The sequence below is a fragment of the Terrapene carolina genome, unplaced genomic scaffold (genome assembly GCF_002925995.2).
Source record: "Terrapene carolina triunguis isolate 2854851 unplaced genomic scaffold, T_m_triunguis-2.0 Scaffold66, whole genome shotgun sequence".
NCBI classification, from domain to species: Eukaryota; Metazoa; Chordata; order Testudines; family Emydidae; genus Terrapene; species Terrapene triunguis.
This window is the reverse complement of record NW_020664417.1, coordinates 36,093,946-36,110,581: the sequence shown is the minus strand read 5'-3', so window position 1 is coordinate 36,110,581 and position 16,636 is coordinate 36,093,946. Positions and strand designations below refer to the sequence as shown.

General features: G+C 39.9%; 1 protein-coding gene across 1 annotated transcript; it reads left to right on the top strand.

Annotated features, from left to right (window-relative positions):
• The first annotated feature begins 979 nt into the window (after positions 1 to 979).
• Positions 980 to 16,558, top strand: SCRG1 (stimulator of chondrogenesis 1). The gene is made up of 3 exons (XM_024194761.3): positions 980 to 1,087; positions 10,833 to 11,103; positions 13,085 to 16,558. Exons 2-3 carry the CDS (start codon positions 10,859 to 10,861, stop codon positions 13,137 to 13,139), a joined length of 300 nt encoding a protein of 99 aa, XP_024050529.1. The 5' UTR covers positions 980 to 1,087; positions 10,833 to 10,858; the 3' UTR covers positions 13,140 to 16,558.
• Positions 16,559 to 16,636: the final 78 nt, after the last annotated feature.

Sequence of the window (16,636 nt, the reverse complement as noted above, 5' to 3'; positions counted from 1 at the left end):
TGTCAAACAGCTGGGATACAGAAATTACAGTGGCAAGATTTGATGAAACCACGAAAAAGAGCCAAGATGTCCATAGTGGCTGATTTGGGACTAGAATACAGGAGTCTTGACTTAAAGCTAAACAATCTATCCCCTAAATTAGTTATTATTAGATGATAACGTAAATTGTATGTAAACCTTTTTCCACTTAAATTAACTACTCGTCTGAATACCTCAATTAAAGGGTTTTAAGGGCACCATTGCACTATTCCACAATATGCTTTTCTGAAATATTGGCTAAGTACTTGGTTTCACCATTACAACGTGATTAAATGTTTTGCCAGTAACAAACTCAATACACTGAAGGTGTGGCAGTGCATCTATTACCAGAAATCCAGTTAAAATAATTACTACAGTTCTCAGTCAGTTCAATTTCAGAACAAACAGAACTCTGAAGTCAAAGGATGACCCAAGCTATTTCATGTGAACATTGCATAAGTTTCCATTGCTGGGTCTTCCTGCCTCATCATCGGTGCTGTTTATGAAACTTCTCCCAAAGGGAATTTTTATGACACAATGAGAGAAACAAGAGAAAAAGGCAACTAGAAAATATGCTAGGACAATGCATTCGTTCACCAAACTATGCTCTCCTACCAATCCAGATGATCCTGGCAGCTTCACTCACTCCGCTGCTTTACACACACACACACACTTTTCCAATCATACTTCACCATCACAGAGAGGAAAAAAACTTTCCAAGAAGTATTTTTTTCCTGCAGGTATTTTACTCCCTGAGGAGGCTTCCTCTCTTTGAATCCTGTTTGGACTAGTTGTTTCCAGCTGGAAAGGAGCTGTTCATTTCTTTCTTGTCTGGGTTGGCGTTAGCTGAGAGAGGTAGCTCTCAAAGCCCACCCCCTCGTCCCTGGCTGGATAAGAGAGACTGTCACTCACAGACAGGAGCCAGGGCAGACAAAGGGGTATTTGTACAGCACCTCCCTTCAGCCCTTCCTCTCCTCATCTCCTTTAGCTCCAACTCTCAACTTGTACATTTAAAAAGATACAGCTGCCAAGAAAGTGAGAGAGAGAGAGAGAGAGGCAAAAGAGAAAGGTATGTCTTGCTCCTGCAATTATCCTCATTTATTTGTTCCCCTTCATGCTAGTTACAGGATGAAAAGCTAGATAAATTACATGTGATGAACGGCATGTGCAGGAGGCACTTTGGGAAGGTTGACATTCACTGTGAGCAAATGATGTGTTGCAGGACAGATGTGAGGAGATAAATCCAGTTTAATTTATTCAGCGAAAGAAAAAAAAACAATACTTTTTAACATGTTACTCTTCTTTATAAAGTTGGATGTCACCACAATTCATAGTAAGTTTTCTACTATCGTCCACTATTTTCATGCATTCAACATTATTGCAAAAACTGGTGGATGTGAAGAGAAGTGTTTTCACAATGAGCTGCTGTCTTTAGGGAAACTAAATGGGTCTTCATGAAAACCCAATTCCTGGAAAGAAACATGGTATTGATGGGTTTTACAAAGAGGTAATTCATTGAATTCATCCTCAGTGGAGTAGCTGCTGTCCTTACCATGGTTCACAATGTACTGACTGTTCGGGCAAAAGTCCGTTTTTTTGGTTTTTGTTTTGTTTTTTTAATTTTGAGAAATGCTTCTTCAAACTTATTTAATTCTAAAACTCACACATATGTCATATATCAAGTGATACCCCAATTCTGCAGATGTTGTTTAATGATTTCCAAAGGCTGCATCTAACAAGTCGCAAGTCTGACCAGTAAATGTCATCAGTTCAGCCTTTTGAAGGTATTTTGGACTAGGGAAGTTTGACAGATGACTGCTAAATGATGTGAAGGGAATTTTGCATTTTGAATGGTGTTGCTAACAGAGTTACTTTTAACTCTTGAACTGTACACCCATTGTGAAGATATCTAAATATATTATCTGCATAGTAATAAAACTATTATTGCACTTTGAACTTAATTGATTAGTCTGTTAATGTAGGATATACCTCCTGTATGACTGTAAAGGACCATAAGAAGACAGAGAACCATTTACAATGAAGTATCTTTCATTTTCAAGATGAAGCAGCTAGAGACGCTATAGAATTCTTGACAACTAACTATAAATATGTGTACATTTAAAGTTCAGTACATATATAGCTTACACATTTGTTTCCAAATATGAAAGTCCGAGAAACTGATTTAAAGGAAAAAATATCTAACTAAATTTTTAGTTTCATTCACTCACACTTTTCCTTATTTCTATTGCCTACCCATACCCCTAGTGCTCATTACTGACAGCAGCTGCTTGCATGGGACTTACAGCAGTATTAATATTCTCAAGAAACATAGCTCTGTTTGTCTTGGCCATTGAGTCAGAGAATTAAAAAAAAAAAAAATCTCCCTGTGGATCTAACCATTCCAAAGAATATGCAGTGCCAAATTGCCAGGCAAAACAAGAATTTAGGAACTTCACTGTTAACTTTAGCAATGATTCCTCACTCATCAGGGGATCTTCCCCTCAAACTGTCTATTTTCCAGTCATACAGTAAACTAAAGGTATTTTTGTGACACTGAAATTGTTTCCCTGTCTTAACTTCTTTCACCAATGTAATGTCAAATGCCATCAATGGAGTATTTTATCAAAAAGGACCTATGCAAATGTGGGCAGTTTGCTTCAAATACTTTCAGGAGATTTTATCCCTGTTGGAACTTGAAACTGAATAGTCTTGATAGATTGCACCTATTGGAGCTTGGTGTGATTGACATTGGTGCCTTTTAATGAGGTAGGAAATAGACGTATCGCAGAAAGAAAGGTTACTTACTGGTAACTGTTCAACTCAACCGTGTGAAATTTGTTCAGCAGATTTCACTGGCTGGATAGGTGTCAACGCAATTTTATCTGCACTTGGTGATGGCAGAGAAAACTTGAGTATCTTATTTTGTAAAATGCACACACACACACCCCCACATACCTATTCACACACACACACACACACACACACACACACACTCACTCTACATCCAGCAACTCTTCATCAGCTATGCAACTTTCCACCTTCATGGGTACCTCAACAGTACTAGTTTAACAGCATAAGGAAAGAGTTCATACCAGTAGTTGGTGAGTCTGAGGGTATTCCATATATTGCACTGTATAGAAGCTCCGCCAAGCCACTACCATCTCTTCCCTTATCTCCACACAGTGGAGTGCTGTATTGACAAAGCTATAGCCTCCATGATCTTGGACACTCCCTGTGACAGTGTACCCCATAAGGCTTTATGGGGGGGGTGTTCTTATAAATGTATATATGACATAACTGGAATATGTTTTGTGCTGCCTGTGCCATGTAATATATTTCCGTAAAGGTTATGGTCTACTATATCTATTCATCCTATCTGTACACATATATCATTTTCTACTTGAGGTTAAGAATATGGGCTGTATACTTGCTTGGTTTCTAAGTAAGCTTTGTGAGGCATTTGATCAGTTTCTTTAGGAAAGAATTTGCAAGGTTAAGTACCTGATCAGGAAGCACTTGGGGAACAATGCATCTTGGAATGCTCCAATCCACATAAGAAGTCTTCCTGGAGACATACAAGATACCATGTGGACAATGGCTTCAGCCTGTAAAGACTGAGTCAAGCAGGGACATGTGACTTGCCCAGGTGACTCCAGAACTCCATCTTGGAGCTGGACTTTGCATAGGAGGGGGGTCTCCACCCACAAGAGAGAGTCTATTTAAACCTGTGGGAGACTCCTCCATTTTGTCTTCAGCTGGCTAAGGAAGGAACCTCTCCACCCCTCCAGGATACTTGAAGGGAACTGGAACAAAGGACAGTAACTACAGGGGGTGTGAGTGATTGCTGGACCCAGGCTAAAAGGAGATTAGCCTGTAAAAGGGAGCATTCTGGAACTGGTGAGGAACTTATCTGTATTTAGTTTGATTAGACATAGATTTGCGCATTTTATTTTATTTTACTTGGTGACTTACTTTGTTCTGTCTGTTACTACTTGGAACCACTTAAATCCTATTCTCTGCATTTAATAAAATCACTTTTTCCTTATTAATTAACTCAGAGTATGTGTTAATACTGGGGGAGCAAACAACTGTGCATATCTCTCTATCAGTGTTATAGAGGGCGAACAATTTATGAGTTTACCCTGTATAAGCTTTATACAGGGTAAAACGGATTTATTTGGGTTTAGACCCCATTGGGAGTTGGGCATCTGAGTTCTAAAGACAAGCACACTTCTGTGAGCTGTTTTCAGGTAAACTTGCAGCTTTGGGGCAAGTTATTCAGACCCTGGGTCTGTGTTGGAGCAGATGGGAGTGTCTGGCTCAGCAAGACAGGGTGCTGGAGTCCTGAGCTGGCAGGGAAAACAGGAGCAGGGGTAGTCTTGGTACATCAGGTGGCAGCTCCCAAGGGGGTTTCTGTGATCCAACCCGTCACACTCCCCTTTGCAGTTTTCAATCTGAAAATAGCATTTCCTCCAGGACAAACCTTTTTTGAAGGAAGCTCTTTGATTATGAGTTTTATGTAAATTAGTATCTGTGAAAATAGAGCATTTAAAGAGGACACACTTCAGTGCAAGAGAAACAATGGGTAAACGTTTGAATACTAGACATACCAGACAGGTTATAAAATAAATAAAATGAATTGTCATGCAACGCCAGTGCCCTCTAGTCCACTATTCTGTCTACGGTTGTTCAGGAGATTATGACCTTTCCTGAATGATGCTGAACTTGTCACAGTTATCCATGTCAGACTCCTCTCTATGCATTATTATAACACACTGTTAAGGGATGGCTTTGTAGGCCATTAGCTGATGCAGGCCCTTCCACACACTTCTGCTTTATACTCTGAACAGGCTGCCAGTTCAGTTCTAGGTGCAATTCAAGATGTAGTTATCTTTGAACTTTTAAAAGATCTGGGACCGATTTACCTGCGATCTCTTGCCATGTGTCCTGTGGCAGTTGAGAGCCAGTAAGGCATTCTTGATACCCACACCTGGAAGTGCGAGCCAACATTCCTGGATCAGCAACAGGGTATTTTCAGTTGAGGTCCGTGGCCTTTGGAACCTGCTATCTTTAGCAGTCTAGAGACAGAGTCTAGGACACAGCATAAGGATTTCTTTAAAAAGTTAGTCATACTTTTAACAGAGCTACAAAATAAATTATTTTTGAGATGCACGCTGTCATAAGGGCCTAATTTTCACTCAGGATTTGATCTAACTACTCTTTCTACAGGGGCAATTTTGCACAACCTATAACAGACTTCAGAGGGGTAGCCGTGTTAGTCTGAATCTGTAAAAAGCAACAGAGGGTCCTGTGGCACCTTTAAGACTAACAGAAGTATAGGGAGCATAAGCTTTCGTGGGTAAGAACCTCACTTCTTCAGATGCAAGTAATGGAAATCTCCAGAGGCAGGTATAAATCAGTATGGAGATAACGAGGTTAGTTCAATCAGGGAGGGTGAGGTGCTCTGCTAGCAGTTGAGGTGTGAACACCAAGGGAGGAGAAACTGCTTCTGTAGTTGGATAGCCATTCACAGTCTTTGTTTAATCCTGATCTGATGGTGTCAAATTTGCAAATGAACTGGAGCTCAGCAGTTTCTCTTTGGAGTCTGGTCCTGAAGTTTTTTTGCTGTAAGATGGCTACCTTTACATCTGCTATTGTGTGGCCAGGGAGGTTGAAGTGTTCTCCTACAGGTTTTTGTATATTGCCATTCCTGATATCTGACTTGTGTCCATTTATCCTCTTGCGTAGTGACTGTCCAGTTTGGCCAATGTACATAGCAGAGGGGCATTGCTGGCATATGATGGCATATATAACATTGGTGGACGTGCAGGTGAATGAGCCGGTGATGTTGTAGCTGATCTGGTTAGGTCCTGTGATGGTGTTGCTGGTGTAGATATGTGGGCAGAGTTGGCATCGAGGTTTGTTGCATGGGTTGGTTCCTGAGTTAGAGTTGTTATGGTGCGGTGTGTGGTTGCTGGTGAGAATATGCTTAAGGTTGGCGGGTTGTCTGTGGGCGAGGACTGGCCTGCCTCCCAAGGTCTGTGAAAGTGAGGGATCATTGTCCAGGATGGGTTGTAGATCACTGATGATGCGTTGGAGAGGTTGAAGCTGAGGACTGTAGGTGATGGCCAGTGGAGTTCTGTTGGTTTCTTTTTGGGGCCTGTCTTGTAGCAGGAGGCTTCTGGGTACACGTCTGGCTCTGTTGATTTGTTTCTTTATTTCCTTGTGTGGGTATCGTAGTTTTGAGAATGCTTGGTGAAGATCTTGTTGGTCTCTGTCTGAGGGGTTGGAGCAGATGCGATTGTACCTCAGTGCTTGGCTGTAGACGATGGATCGTGTGGTGTGTCTGGGGTGGAAGCTGGAGGCATGAAAGTAGGCGTAGCGGTCAGTGGGTTTTCGGTATAGGGTGGTGTTAACGTGGCCATCGCTTATTTGTACTGCAGTGTCTAGGAAGTGGACCTCCCGTGTAGATTGGTCCAGGCTGAGGTTGATGGTGGGGTGGAAGCTGTTGAAATCATGGTGGAATTCTTCCAGGGTCTCCTTCCCATGGGTCCAGATGATTAAGATGTCACCAATGTAGCGTAGGTAGAGAAAGGGTGTGAGTGGACGAGAGCTGAGGAAGCGTTGTTCCAGGTCAGCCATAAAAATGTTGGCATATTGTGGGGCCATGCGGGTGCCCATAGCGGTGCCACTAGTCTGGAGGTATATATTGTCACCAAATTTGAAATAATTGTGCGTGAGGATAAAGTCACAGAGCTCAGCAATAAGTTGTGCTGTGTCATCATCAGGGATACTGTTCCTGACAGCTTGTATTCCATCTGTGTGTGGGATGTTTGTGTAGAGAGCCTCTACATCCATGGTGGCTAGGATGGTGTTTTCTGGGAGGTCACCAATGCATTGTAGTTTTCTCAGGAAATCTGTGGTGTCATGGAGATAGCTGGGAGTGCTGGTGGCGTAGGGTCTGAGTAGGGAGTCCACATATCCAGACAGTCCTTCAGTGAGCATGCCAATGCCCGAGATGATGGGGCGTCCAGGATTTCCAGGTTTGTGGATCTTGGGTTGTAGATAGAATAACCCCGGTCGGGGCTCTAAGGGTATGTTGATTTGTTCCTGTGTTAGTGTAGGGAGTGTCCTGAGTAGATGGTGCAGTTTCTTAGTGTATTCCTCAGTGGGATCTGAGGAAAGTGGCCTGTAGAATTTGGTATTGGAGAGTTGTCTGGCAGCCTCCTTCTGGTAGTCAGACCTGTTCATGATGACAACAGCACCTCCTTTATCAGCCTCTTTGATGATAATGTCAGGGTGGTTTCTGAGGCTGTGGATGGCATTGCGTTCTGCACGACTTAGGTTATGAGGCAGGCGATGTTGGTTTTCCACAATTTCTGCCTGTGCACGTCGGCGGAAGTATTCTATGTATAGGTCCAGACTGTCATTTCGACCCTCAGGAGGAGTCCATGTGGAGTTCTTCTTCCAGTGTTGTTGGTGGGAGGATATCTGTGTATCAGTGCGCTGTTCAGTGTTATCTTGAAAGTATTCTTTGAGTCGGAGGCGGCGAAAGTAGGCTTCCAGATCACCGCAGAACTGTATCATGTTCGTGGGGGTGCTGGGGCAAAAAGAGTCCCCGAGATAGGACAGACTCTTCTGCTGGGTTGAGTGTGTAGCTGGATAAATTGACGATATTGCTGAGTGAGTTAGGGGTACCCCTGTTGTGGCCCCATGTGGTAGGTAGGATTTTAGACAGCTTCCGGTCCTTTTTCCTTTGTAGAAAGGTGAAGTGTGTAATGTAGATCTCCTGTCTTATTTTAGTAAAGTCCATTTGTGTGGAGGGTGGGTTATTTATGAAAGTCTCCACGTTGGAGAGCTCTTTCTTGATGTTTTTCTGTTTGCTGTATAGGATGCTGATCAGGTGGTTCCTCAGTTTCTTTGATAGTGTATGGCATAATCTCTCATTGTGGTCTGTGCAGTATGTAGATAGCAATGGATTTTTCACCTTCAGTCCATTTGGTATGATGTCCATCCATTTGCATTTGGAAAGGAAGATGATATCTGTCTGTATTTGTGCAAGTTTCTTCATGAGGTTGATAGATTTCCATTCCATACGGCTAAATGCAGTGCCTTGCATGGTGTCAAGTATCAGAGGGGTAGCCGTGTTAGTCTGAATCTGTAAAAAGCAACAGAGGGTCCTGTGGCACCTTTAAGACTAACAGAAGTATAGGGAGCATAAGCTTTCGTGGGTAAGAACCTCACTTCTTCAGATGCAAGTAATGGAAATCTCCAGAGGCATAACAGACTTATGTACCTGACTTACAATGGGTGACCAAACAGCAAGTGTGAAAAATCAGGACAGAGGGTAGAGGGTAATAGGATCCTATATAAGAAAAAGACCCAAAAATCAGGACTGTCCCTATAAAATCTGGACATCTGGTCATCCTAGACTTACAGACACAAATAGTTCAGTAGTTAAAGATCTTATTTGTGCCTGCAATTTATAACAGATACAAAATATGGCACAACTAGTTACATTGGGACTAGAAAAACAGAGGCCAACTTTGAAAATCAGGTCCCATATTTTTTTAGGTGTAGTACCATGCAATATCATCACCTTTAACACCTTTTTCTTCTATGAAACGCTTAAATTATATATTCAATGAAAAAAACTTGGACTACTTTGAGACTGCCCTTCGTGTTAACCAGGGTAGAATGTGTCCACACCTGTCCTCCTTAGACTATAAACTCATTTAAGCAGGATTCACTTATGTACTGTTTAGTGCTGGGAAAACTGATTTAGAATAAAAACTATTGTACAAACATACACCATACTTGAGTCCAAAATCTAACTTTAGGCAAAGGTGGGTCGATGTTTACCTTATTTGAAGGAAAGAGGAATTTATTATTATTTGGCACATTGGCTAGAACTAGTGAAAATAATGCAATCTTTTAAATATTAGACATGGTCCCTGAGGTCTAATGAGCACACTTTATAAATTAAAAGAATATTTAAGTTGGGCTACTCATTAAGATAAATGTGCATGCAAAAATTCATGAGACTTTTTCTAATATTTTGTCATTTCGTTTACTGCTATGGAGTTCAGCTAGCACTGATTCATCTCCCCATATGGCGAGCAAATCCCGTACCTCCTGTTCGGTCCATGCTGGAGCTCTTTTGTGATCTTGGGACTCCATCATGGTTACCTGTGCTGATGAGCTCTGCGTGGTCACCTGTGCTCTCCACGCTGGGCAAACAGGAAATGAAATTCAAAAGTTCGCGGAGTTTTTCCTGTCTACCTGGTCAGTGCATCTGAGTTGAGAGTGCTGTCCAGAGCGGTCACAATGAAGCACTGTGGGATAGCTCCCGGAGGCCAATAACGTCGAATTCCGTCCACACTACCCCGAATCCGACCCGCAAAGGCCGATTTCAGCGCTAATCCCCTCGTCGGAGGTGGAGTAAAGAAACCGGTTTAAAGGACCCTTTAAGTCGAAAAAAAGGGCTTTGTCGTGTTGACGTATCCAGGCTTAATTTGATTTAACGCTGCTAAATTCGACCTAAACTCGTAGTGTAGACCAGGCCTTAGTCAACTAGACGTAAACTATAAAGACACTAAATGTAACAATTCTCTACATTTCAACATGCACTTGATCCAGCACCAGCCACTAGTAGTGGTTTGTTTATATAATCAGCTGATTTGAGACAACATGTTCATCACAGTCTAATCTTGTGCCATCAGAACCGATATATTTTTATTAGTATTTATGAACATTTTTAACTCTTTAATATGTCAAAATCTATATCAGTTAACCAAAAAATTGTCTTTTACCAAATCACATCTCTTATTTGCTTAAATTTGCAGCTCTAAACAGAGAGTCACATTTTGGTCCGATAGGGATGTGCATAAAAACAAGTTGTGAAACTTATCAAATGCCAAAAAATTAACAAGGGTCTACATTTGAGGCCCTCTTTGAGCTTGAGGCCCAGGCCAAATGGCCCTCCTGGCCCCCCCTCTGATTGGCTCTGGCAATGGTCTCAAGTTGCAGTGGGGGAGGTCTAGGTTGGATATTAGGAAAAACTATTTCACTAGGAGGGTGGTGAAGCAGTGGAACGGGTTACCTAGGGAGGTGGTGGAATCTCCATCCTTAGAGGTTTTTAAGGACCAGCTTGACAAAGCCCTGGTTGGGATGATTTAGTTGGGGTTAGTCCTGCTTTGAGCAGGGGATTGGACTAGATGATCTCCTGAGGTCTCTTCCAATCCTAATCTTCTATGATTCTATTATTATAATACATTTAGTAGGTCATGCTAGCATGTAATTTCTACCACATTTGGGAGAAATAGGTAGAATAAGGATGAAGCAACTTCAGTAGAGTCATCATAATTTTGTAATGATTTAAAAGAGCCAAAAAGCATCAAGAAACTGGGGAAATGTATCTGAAAATTTCCACACTGCTTTGTTAACGTTATTATGCTCCAAACATATACAACTACATGAAAGTAGACATTCATACCAGTGAGCTGGTCTAATTCTCTCAAAGCAATTTCCTGAAGGAGAAAAGCAAAAGAAACATCAAAACTGCCAGCAATAAAAGGCTCAATTCATGAGAAATAAGAATAGGGTGCAGAGAGGGCAGTGAAAGTTAACTCCACAACAGTGAAGTAGCAATACCTTCTATCTCCTGGGAAATAATCCTCTCCAGCACAGTGGTCCAACTCCCAAAAATCCTCAGGATAAATTGAATGGAAGCTAGAGAAATGAATTAAGCAACCTGCACAAAAACTGATCTATTCAGCATCAATACATGTCTAATGTGCCTCTTTTCTCATTAGCACTCCTGTCAAAAGCAAGCTTTGGAATGATGAAAATGAAGATTCTATCAGCTCTTGTTTTGCTGAGCATGCTGCTTGGTACTAACATGATGCCTTTCAGTCGACTTTCTTGTTACAAGAAAGTGCTAAAAGATCGCAACTGTCACAGCATCCCAGAAGGTGTGGCCAGTCTTCGACGCATTGATGGAAATCTTCAAGACCACTTCTGGGAAGGGCAAAGTTGTGAGATGATCTGTTACTGCAATTTTAGTGAATTACTCTGCTGCCCAAAGTAAGGCAACTTTCTGTTACATAGAATTTTACATGTTTCTATGGATTTAAACAAGTGCTCATTACATTTCACTGTAGTATGGACTACTACTTAAGGGACCAGCTTTCGTTTCAAATAAATGAATCATTTTATCAAGCTTAGAAGTTAGACCAAGATTTGGCCATTTTCTTATCATTTCATTTGCTTTTTTAAAGTAAAGGGGAAGATTGACATTGTGTTTGCTTAAAGTATTAAATCACACATCCCACTACAGACCTGATGTAACATTATTTACTTCAGTGAGTTTATAGTAGGCTGAATTTTGCCCCTTGTTCTTTACTTACTTGACCCAGGACATATAAAAATTGGGCTCTTTGAACTAATCCCTTGATTTTTCAGCCAATAATTTCAGCACCCATTAGTGAAGACCAGTTTTTCAAAAGAGATGAGAAAGACCTAAAGTTCTTGCTGCATGGTAAAATATGTCATTGCCTCTGTATATTAGTGGGTGCAGATATTTCATCTAAATAAGTTGAACTACTGCAAGAGAGACATTTACAATAAAAAGTCTGCAGAAAAGTGAATGGGGAAAAAAGCTGAATTGAAAAGCATTCAGAAGTCACCTAAAAACCCCAACACTTCCCCCACCTCTACTTGTAGTGTCATAGACAGTGTTATACATTAACAATGAAGGATAGTGACAAATACTCTCAATGTTCATTAGCAGAGCTTGTTGGAAAAACTTTAGTGGAACAATTCAGTCAAAATCTAAATGATTTGTGAAATCATGTCAATTTCCCAAAAACTTCATTTCAGGGAAAAATTCTGACAATGTCCAAACATGCTGCTTCACCATTTTTGGAATTAAACGTTTTATTTTTTTGTTTGTTTTAAAATTACTTTGTTTCAAAATCTTTATTTTGTATACTATATAATAAAAATTTAAAACGCCAAAATGGAAACAATTTCCCCCCTGAATTTTCTTTTGGAAGAATGTCACAGTTTTCAGACACCCCCCCCCCCAATTCTGAATGAAGCCAAATTTCAAAGTCCTTTATTACACAGAATTTCCATCCTCCACTCAGCTCTATTCATTAGGTTTATAATGGCATATTTTCCCCTATATTACCATATCCAATGTCATTGCTTTGTAAGAGTATTTCCTAACAAATATTTATTTCATTCAACGTTAAAGACCACACCCTTTGCTCCAGGTGCTCTAGAATAACTAAAACCTACAAACAATAAAATCATATTAGCCTGTCCTTACTATGCCACAGTAACCGGGATGATCCCTGCACTGATCACCTGTATTTCTCAACTCACCCTCTCCTGAAATGTCCTAAAGAGGAGCTTTTCAGCATGTCTGAAGGGTTAATAAATCAGGCTATGTGGGAATGAATTCCAAAATCACTCTGCCAGCAACCCACTTCCTTTTAAACTAGGGGGCATGGTTTAACAGCAACTTTCATAAATAAGTAAGAGCAACTTTTCATATTTCCCATTCCCTCCAAAATCACTGCAGGTACCTAGATAAGGCACAGTATTTACTTGCTAACTCACAAGCCTTCAAAATCTTAGATAAAGAAAGCTTTTACTAGACTACAATACAAAAGATCTCTTTGCATACCACAAAAGACCCTCACCTTGGAGTTCAGTACAAAAGCCTCACTTAACTGTGTATGTGCACATTTCCTATGCATCTTTTTTAGAATTTATCTCAATAAAACTGAAATTATGCCACCGGGATGAAGTCCTAGCCCCACTGTGGTGCTTGGCAGTTTTGCCATTGACTTCAGTGGAACGAGGATTTCCACCTGTCAGAAGTTTAGTTTCTACTGACACTGAAGCTTGTGCACTTCTTCAGGTTTGTATTTAAACACAAAACAAAACCAAAAACCAAAAACAAAAAACAGCAAAGCAGTTGTAGATGGGTTTCATTTTAGAGTTTCTGATAATTTATGATGACCTTAAAACTGAAATACCTGATAATTTCTTTCAGAGGTATTTTCTTTGGACCAAAGATCTCTTTTGTCATCCCTTGCAACAATCAATGATGAGCATCATGTGTACCAGTGAGAAGACACACACAGGACTTCACAACAGGAGATAAACAATGTTGTCATAGAAAATCTATTCCTTTCTACAGCACTAGAGTGCAGAGCCTTACTGTATCAAGTAGTATATGTTTCCCTTTCTGTATATAGAAGGAACCATGGTTTGAAGCTTTAATGGTAAAGCTCTTCTTTCTAACTTGGTAGCTACATTAGTTTTCATTAGAAGGATTTAAGAGGGGTGCAGTAGAACCTCCTTAATTCATTGTGCAACCCAGACAGTCTCAAAAGATCTGGTGTTGTCATTCCACCTCTCAAAGATTTAGGATCAAATTTTCAGATGCTATAAGGCACTATAGCACCTCACTACACTGTTTTACTCCCATTGAAGCCCTTAGTAGCAGTTCACTGTACTGCAGTTTCATATCAATAAGTCTTCATTACTTTAACAAAAAGTAATATTGAAATCAGTGGGAGCTGCTGTGCGTTCAGCACTTTTGAAAATCAGGTCACTTATTTAGGTGCCTAAATATAAGGTTTGAGGACCCTAACTTTTTACATCTATTTTTGAATATCTTGGTCTAAAAAGCTTGTTAATCCCCTTGAAGTCAATAGCAAGACTCCCACTAGCTTCCATGGAAACACAATTGGACTCTAAATTCACAAAATAGTTATTTATAATGGGGCCTTATTTAAACTCCTCTTTGCACTTTTGGTATTTAGTACCCAGCTGCTATAATGTATATATTCAGTAAAACAGCTACTGGTGATGAGCCTGATCCAATATCTTTGGAAGACAATGGGCCCTGAGTCAGGCCTCGTTTGAACTATAGCACATCTCAGTAGTAACTTAAAATGCTAGTTCCCTATTTTTAATATAGCCCTTTAGGAAAAGACAGGTATGTAATTAGACACAGAGACTAGCCTTCTAAGCATGTACACCAATGAAAGCTGTATGCCATAAGTATTAAATGTTTCTTTTCATTAACATATGGTAATTCCTAGAGCTACCAAGTTAATCAGATGGAAAAGTGTGAAAATATCTAGTGCAAAATATGAAACTTTAATATAGCTATCTTGTGCTATTCTTTTTCAATGACACTTTCTGCAGTAGTCATTTTATGTAAATTACATAGCATTAAAAAAAAAATCACTATTACCTAATAGACAACCATACTTCACTTACATGACAACTTTGTATCAAATACAAAATATGTTCAGAAACTTTGCCATCTATAATGGTTGGATGATTGTAATCTTGTACCTAGTTGGTCTGAGTGTTTGCTGGACTATATGCAAATGATAATAAATGTGTATTCAATTAATCAATTATGTTTATTAAGTGACTTGCACCAAATAGTTTCACAATGACCAGTTGCAGGACAGATGCAATTTTTTAGAAAGTCTCAGTTTACCTGTCCCTCATTCACTGGTTTTCCCACAGCCTGATCAAACTATGCAAAAAAGAAGCCCTGAGCAGAGTCCAGAGACAACAAACTGTTAATCTCTGCAGATACAAATAAGACCTGCTGAACCAAGGGCTGCCTGGAAAGCTTGAAGGCCTTGTCCTGCCATCTATCAGCAAGGTGTGGAGAGACAAGCTTTCTCCTTCCTCTTCCAGGTTCTACCTGAATTACACTATGCTTGCCTCTGCTGCTCACAACTTTCCAAAGCAGTAGCAGCAAAACTGACAATTGTCACCTTCACATCTTCATACAGCATTCTGAATGTGGCAGTAAAATTGACCAGTTCTGTGAAATTCACCAATTTCCTTCTTCTACTGCTGGTTGGGGAAGGCTCTGCAAGCTGCAGCTTCAAAAAGACAGCACCACATCCTCTCTCATGCAGGAGGTTATAATTGCCACAGTATTAAGAGCCAGAAACAATGTTTTGTTTTTTAAGAACAGAAGCTTAAGACTGGAAGTTTAGTTTCTGTTAAAACTTAGGCTTTTGGCTCCCTCTTGCACCAAGGAAAGTTTCCACTCACCCGTCAAGTATCCAAGAGGATATTTCAAGCCCTTTCATGTGTAATATGATTAAAATGCAATAGAAGCTTAAATACATCCACATTTTGGGCATCCTACTTATTATCTTACTGAATTTAACTTACTCTATTTCCATCAGTAGGATGGTGTCATTCAAGGTAATACTTAGTTTTCAAAGCACTTTACAAACATTACAATGAACGCACACATTAGAAGAGAAGGTCCATGAGTATGAGTACTGAATTCAGGCAAAGAGCTATGTCTGGTTGTACAGTGCTGGCCGAAGTTTGATCAAGAGTGTGAAAATTCATAGGACATTGCAAATGCAAAAGAAATTACGTCACTGCTAATTACTGGGAAAACAGCCAGTTTGAGCGTGGGGATTATTTCCATCAATGAAGGGCTCCAGGTAAGGAAAAACAAAGAACCACATAGGAATAAAAGCAAGTTTTTGAGAACAGCGAGAACCTGCTAAATCACCATATCTAGCAGCATGTGGGACGGAGTAAACAATGATATTACTTTCACACATTTTTCTTAAAGTGAAGGTAGCTCATCAGTGATCAAAAAGTTATGTTCAGAGTTTTATATCAACCATGCCTCAGTGAACATAGAGAGATGCTGCATTCTTCTCAGTTTTAAGATGCCATCTCACTTGTTTCTCCTCACAGCTCAGAAGACAAAGCAGAAAATTGCACGTCATCCAGAACTTCATTGTTCTCATAAGGGTTCAGTGGAAATACAGGAGGTTTTGTGTTGTATCATAGCTGTCACTCAATGTTGTAAACTTTACTAAAATATATACATTTAGATGCAAGTGCTATATGTAAAAGGTAACAATTCTTTAAATTAATGATCTTTATGCATTTTCCAGCCGTGAGTTAATGCAGACCTCACCGGAGCAAGACACAGTATGTTTATTAAATAATATTGAAACACAGCATGAGTTCCGCAGCCTTCCTTTCTCCAATGCAATTTCTAGGTAGTAGCATATGTAGATCAATAGAGAATCATTGTTCAAAGAACCAGAAGTTTTCCATTATAAATGATGATAGTCTTTCAATCTTCATGTGGATATTTGAGCACTAAATAGCTGCCATCATTTTTATATAGTAGCATGATGGTCCTGAGGCTTAGCAGTGCATATCCCAGAAGTGAAGAAACTAGAGATCTCAAAAAACCCTCTGTTAAGATCTTTGCATACCAGACTTCTAAAAGAAAATACAAGTGCAGCCATTTATACTGATGACTTATAACAACTACAAGTGTCACTGCTATTCAGGAAGCCAAGAGCAATTCTATTATGGCCCTTCTGTTTGGAGCAACTATGTTTAGAATTTATCACAGCAAAATTTTATACTATATAGAAACCATGTTGTGGTGTGATGATTTCAAAACACATTTCACACACTAATCCTTAGCATACTTCTATAATTGAAAAACAAACAAACAAAAAAACAATATTTTTAATAACTTTAAATATATGTAGGTAAACCCAAACTATTATTAGGTACA

Excerpts from the sequence above, each read along its gene's own strand:
- SCRG1 (XM_024194761.3), top strand. The coding sequence starts at position 10,859 with ATGATGAAAATGAAGATTCTATCAGCTCTTGTTTTGCTGAGCATGCTG. Across the intron at positions 11,104-13,084 it reads GAATTACTCTGCTGCCCAAA|AGGTATTTTCTTTGGACCAA; the intron begins GTAAGGCAACTT and ends AATTTCTTTCAG.